Source organism: Protobothrops mucrosquamatus, unplaced genomic scaffold (genome assembly GCF_001527695.2).
Source record: "Protobothrops mucrosquamatus isolate PMUCROS unplaced genomic scaffold, P.Mucros_1.0 scaffold2187, whole genome shotgun sequence".
NCBI classification, from domain to species: Eukaryota; Metazoa; Chordata; class Lepidosauria; order Squamata; family Viperidae; genus Protobothrops; species Protobothrops mucrosquamatus.
The window spans coordinates 99,499-104,602 of NW_015388280.1; the positions used below are offsets into that span (position 1 = coordinate 99,499).

General features: G+C 43.5%; 1 protein-coding gene across 1 annotated transcript in view; it reads left to right on the plus strand.

Moving 5' to 3' along the window:
• LOC114923162 (alpha-2-macroglobulin-like protein 1) overlaps positions 1 to 5,104 on the plus strand; it is an 85,105-nt gene that overhangs the window by 63,753 nt on the left and 16,248 nt on the right. Inside the window, 2 exon segments of the mRNA XM_029285750.1 lie at positions 500 to 657; positions 4,397 to 4,458. Coding sequence (XP_029141583.1) covers positions 500 to 657; positions 4,397 to 4,458 — 220 coding nt within the window.

Here is a 5,104-nt window from a genome sequence, read left to right on the forward strand (position 1 = left end):
GCCTTCTCTGTTGGAGCCCCCTCCCTATGGAACGAACTACCCCCAGAGATCCGGGTCATTCCGGATCTCCCCTCCTTCCGCCGCGCCCTCAAGACATGGCTATTCCAGCTAGCGGGGCTGGCCTGAGGGGTATTTTAGATTGGATTTTAATTTGATTTTATATTGGGTGTTAACAAAATTTTAAATGAAACGGCAAAATCAATATTTCTTTTAATTATATTTTAAAATGGTGTTTGTAGGGTCTTTATCTGTTTTCAGCTTGCTGTAAGCCGCCCTGGGTCCGCCAGGAGAAGGGCGGGGTATAAATCTAATAAAATCACAAAAAAAATCACAAAATCACCGTGGGGGAAATCGCCACTGGAGTCCACCCGTGAGCCAACAAAACAGCCATTAACCTCTAAAAGAACCACTGTGTGCTTCAAATGTGGCAAGAAAGGACACCGCGCCGCCGAGTGCCGTTCTCGCACTCCGACTGGAAAACCAGACCCAACCCCAGCAGGGAAGTACGGAAAACCGCCAGCGAAGCCGAAGGAGATGGCCATGAAAGGCACGGATACCGCTGAGTTCCCCGCCTCAGCCCAGCGAGGAAAGGGAACTCTGGCCTACACAGTGGGAGCATCCAACTCATCCGATGACAACTCTGAGGATGAACCCCTGGTAAGTGGACCCATTGTGTCCCTCACCAGAACAGTGACTTTACTAGCCCCAACCATCCCCGAAGCTGTAGAAGTTAGGGCATTAATTGATTCTGGGTACACCTGCTGCCTTATCAGCCCGACCCTAGTGGGGAATTTAGGAATACCAGTGAGGAGGCTGAAGAAACCGATTTCATTCAGTCAATTAGATGCCTACCACCCTAGCCATGCTACCGCTTCAACTCACCCTAGGGGACCACATAGAGACTATAACGTTTGTGGTAACCCCGGACATGGAGTGTCCCATAATTTTAGGCATGGAGTGGCTAGCCAAATGGAACCCACGGGTGGACTGGAGAATGGCGGAACTTAGGTTCCCAAAAGGGGAATCAACCAAGGCGACAGCCCAACCCCAAACAGAGGGACCCTCGACCGAGAAAGCTGCAATAGGGGGTGAAAAGGAAATACCTGAAATACCAGAGGAGTATAGAGACCTAGCTGAAGTATTCAGTAAAGAGATGAATTGCCACCGCATTGGCCCACAGACTGTGCAATAGAAATCAGATGAGGGGCAAAGCTCCCCAAGCCTAGACTATACTCCATGAGCCCACAGGAGTTGGAAGAAATGCAGAAATTCATAGACAAAAACTTAGAAAGGGGATTCATTCAACCAGCAAAGCCAAAGACGGCCGCCCCTGTGTTATTCTGCATGGACTATAGGGCTTTGAATGCTATAAGCGAAAGCAATCTATACCCTCTACCCCTTATGAAGGACATGCTATCTCACCTTTCGAAGGGGAAGATTTTCACCAAGCTCGATCTGAGGGAAACATACTATCGAATTAGAATCAAGGAAGGAGACGAGTGGAAAACTGCGTTTAATTGTCCCCTAGGGTGCTATCAGTTCCAAGTTCTACCTTTTGGGCTACAGGGGGCCCCTGCTATATTTATGCAGCTGATAAATGATGTACTAAGGGAGCACCTATACAAGGGTGTGCTCATTTACCTGGATGACATCCTTATATTCACAGAAACCATGGACAAACATGTCAAACTGGTTAGGGTGGTCCTAAACAAACTATGAGCAGCCCACCTCTATGCTAAACTTTCTAAGTGTGAATTTCATAATGATAAAATAGACTATCTGGGATACTGCATATCCCCAGAGGGCATAGAAATGGACCCCGAGAAGGTCTGGGCAGTACTAGAATGGGCACCACCTCGCACGAGGAAGCAATTGCAGAGCTTCCTGAGATTCGCTAACTTCTATTGGCAATTTATCCCCTCTTTTGCCCTTACCAATCACAAACTTGCTAAATAGCAGAGGGGAGAGGAAACCCAAGTGGATCCAGCTGCTGAAATGGACAATAGAATGCCAAGACACATTCGAGAGACTGAAAAAACTGTTTTCCATAGAACCCGTTCTAAGGCACCCCGATACCAACAAGCCTTTTGTAATTGAGGCAGACGCCAGTGACGTAGCAGTGGGGGCTGTATTGTTACAAGATAATGATGAAGGGGTATTACAGCCCTGCACATATACATCGAGAAAGCTCACTGAAACTGAACAGAGGTGGACGGTCTGAGAAAAAGAGGCATACGCAGTGTGATGGGCTCTTCTCACATGGCGGCACTTTTTGGAGGGGAACAAAATTCCTTTCCAAGTGTGGACCGATCACAAGAACCTGGACGCTCTAAAAATGCCCAGGAACTAACCCCTAAGCAAGCACAACATTTCCATCGGTTCAACTTCACATTGAAACATCTGCTGGGGGGGGAACCTCCTGGCAGATGCCTTATCCAGAATGCCACAATATAATAGCACTCGGGCTAGTGTAACAAAACCGCTCATGCCAGAGACGCAACTAGCAGTGCAAATAACTACCTGAGCACAAGCCAAACTACAGAAACCGCTAACGAATTGAATTCAGAAAAATGTTAGAAACCGATGAATGGTTCCTAAGTCACAAGAACCTGTGCAGATGGCCTACCCTGGGTGGGAGAAAAACTATATATACCCAAAAGTCAGAGACTGGCATTCATGCAATTTTGCCACAATTCAAAATCAGCAGGCCACTTTGGGTTTGTGAAAACATTACACCTAGTTAAAAGACAATTTTGGTGGCCATCAATAAAAAAGGACACTGAAAGCTATGTAGCCAGCTGCCCAACTTGTGCAGCAGCAAAACAACTACAAGGAAAATCATCTGGGCTGCTACAGCCAGTAGCAACCCCCTCGGCACCTTGGAAGGAGATCTCGATGGACCTCATAGTGGAGCTACCAGAGAGCAATGGAAATACATTCATCTGGGTCATGACGGACCTGTTTTCCAAACAAGTACATTTCATCCCTTGTTCAAAAATCCTTACAGCAAAAATACTAGCAAAACTCTTTGTAAGCACATCTACCGCTTACATGGAGCTCCACAACGCAGCATATCAGATAGAGGAGTGCAATTCACATCGGAGTTCTGGAAAGAGATCCTGACCCTGTTAGGGACCACTCAGGGACTGTCATCTAGTCATCATCCACAAACAAATGGTGGGACTGAACGGTTGAACTCAGTACTGGAACAATATCTTAGATGTTTTATTAATTACAAATTGGACTGACCTACTCCCATTTGCTGAGGTCGCTTACAACAATGCTGTTCATTCCAGCATGGGCTACAGTCCATTCCAAGTAGCCACTGGGCAGAGCTTTAACCCGATGCCAGAACTTTCCCCTGCAGAACCTGCTATCCCTTCACTAAAGGAATGGATTGCACAATTAAAGAACACCTGGCCAGTAGTTAGGAAAGCATTGGATGAGGCTAGACAAGCATATAAGACTCAGGCACACAAAAAGAGGGTTGAGTCAAAACCCTTCACCATAGGGGAGATAGTCTACCAATCCACTAAGTATCTAAAATCCCTACAACATCTAAAAAGCTCAGACCCAAATATGTAGGACCATTCCCCATTGTTAGAATTATAAACTCAGTAACAGTGGAGTTAGAGCTCCTAAAATCCCTCAGGCAAATCCACCCAATTTTCCACTGCAGCCTTTTAAAGCGCGAGCAACAGTCACCATTAAGGCCAGCTGTCACTCCACCCCCTCCTCCTATTATGGTTCAAGGGGAACAAAATTTTGAAATCAAAGAAATTCTGGACTCCAGGAAATACCATGGCTCCACTCAATATCTAGTGGCATGGAAACACCTCCCATCTTTCCCAAAATGAGTGGGTCTACAAATGCCATATTAAAGCTCCTAAATTGCTAAGAATATTCCATACCGAATACCCAAACAAACCTGATTAACCTATGCATATATGTCTCTCTATGTCTCCACAGGTGGATCTTTCTTTTTTTTAAGGGAGGCAGGATGCCAGAACCCATATTCTAAGGGGACCCCTTTCTTGCTTTAGACTCAAACTCTGTTCTCTCTATACTTCTGGGTTCTGCCATGCTCCTGGAGGGGAGGGGGGAAAGCACTGCAGACAGTCTAAACTTATTAACATTTGCTAATAACAATGGTATTACTTTCTCTTTGGTTTTTCTTATTTCAGCGCAAGAAATATAGGTTTGCCAAGGCAAAGGACTGGTTTAAAAAGCAGCAAACATTGTCATTGGGAACAAATATTGAAAAGAAAGGTGTAGACTAGGAACTTGGATTGCTCATGATTGACTACTTGATGGGCCTTTTTCTGTTATATCATTAAGATACTATTTTTCAATATGGAGTTTATTGGTAGTATCTCCTGTGTTATTTTCCTAACAGCCTTATAAAGGACATCATTACAATTCCCATTTTGGCAGTAATATGAAAATTGCTCATAAGCAGTAAATAATTGAGTAGCAATTTGAATCCAAATGTTATATTCTGATCAGTGACTTTCTATGAACATGTCAAGAGTGTAAGGGAAAAGATGGCTCCTGAACTACAGGCTGCTTAGTTCTACCATAATTAATTAATTTTAAAGGAATACAAGTTTACAAGGTAAAATAAAAAGCTTATTACAGAATTTAAAGCTCTTAGTGCATATGGAAGTTTAACATCCAAGATTTTTCCTTTTTTTTTAGAGACATCATCCTCACAGACTGAGATCATTGCCTATTTTCTTTTGGCTTACTTGTCTAAACCAGAGGTATCCATAGATGATATTAAGTATGCTTCCAAGATAGTACAAATCCTTGTCAAACTACAAAATCCCTATGGAGGCTTTTACTCCACACAGGTAACAAGTCAAATTGGCATGCTTATTTATTTTTTGATAACAAAATTGATCATGTTTTTAAATCTCATATTTTGAGAGTTGCACTTTTGAGAGTTTGGAAAAAGTATTCTTATAAGGTAAATTTAAAAATCCCAATGTGGGCTATTCCGGAACATGCAATACAAGGAATTATAAGAGGTGTAAAATTAGAAGGAATTGTTTATAAAGATCTACTCATGTTAAGAGGACAGGACTGGCAAATTAAATCATTG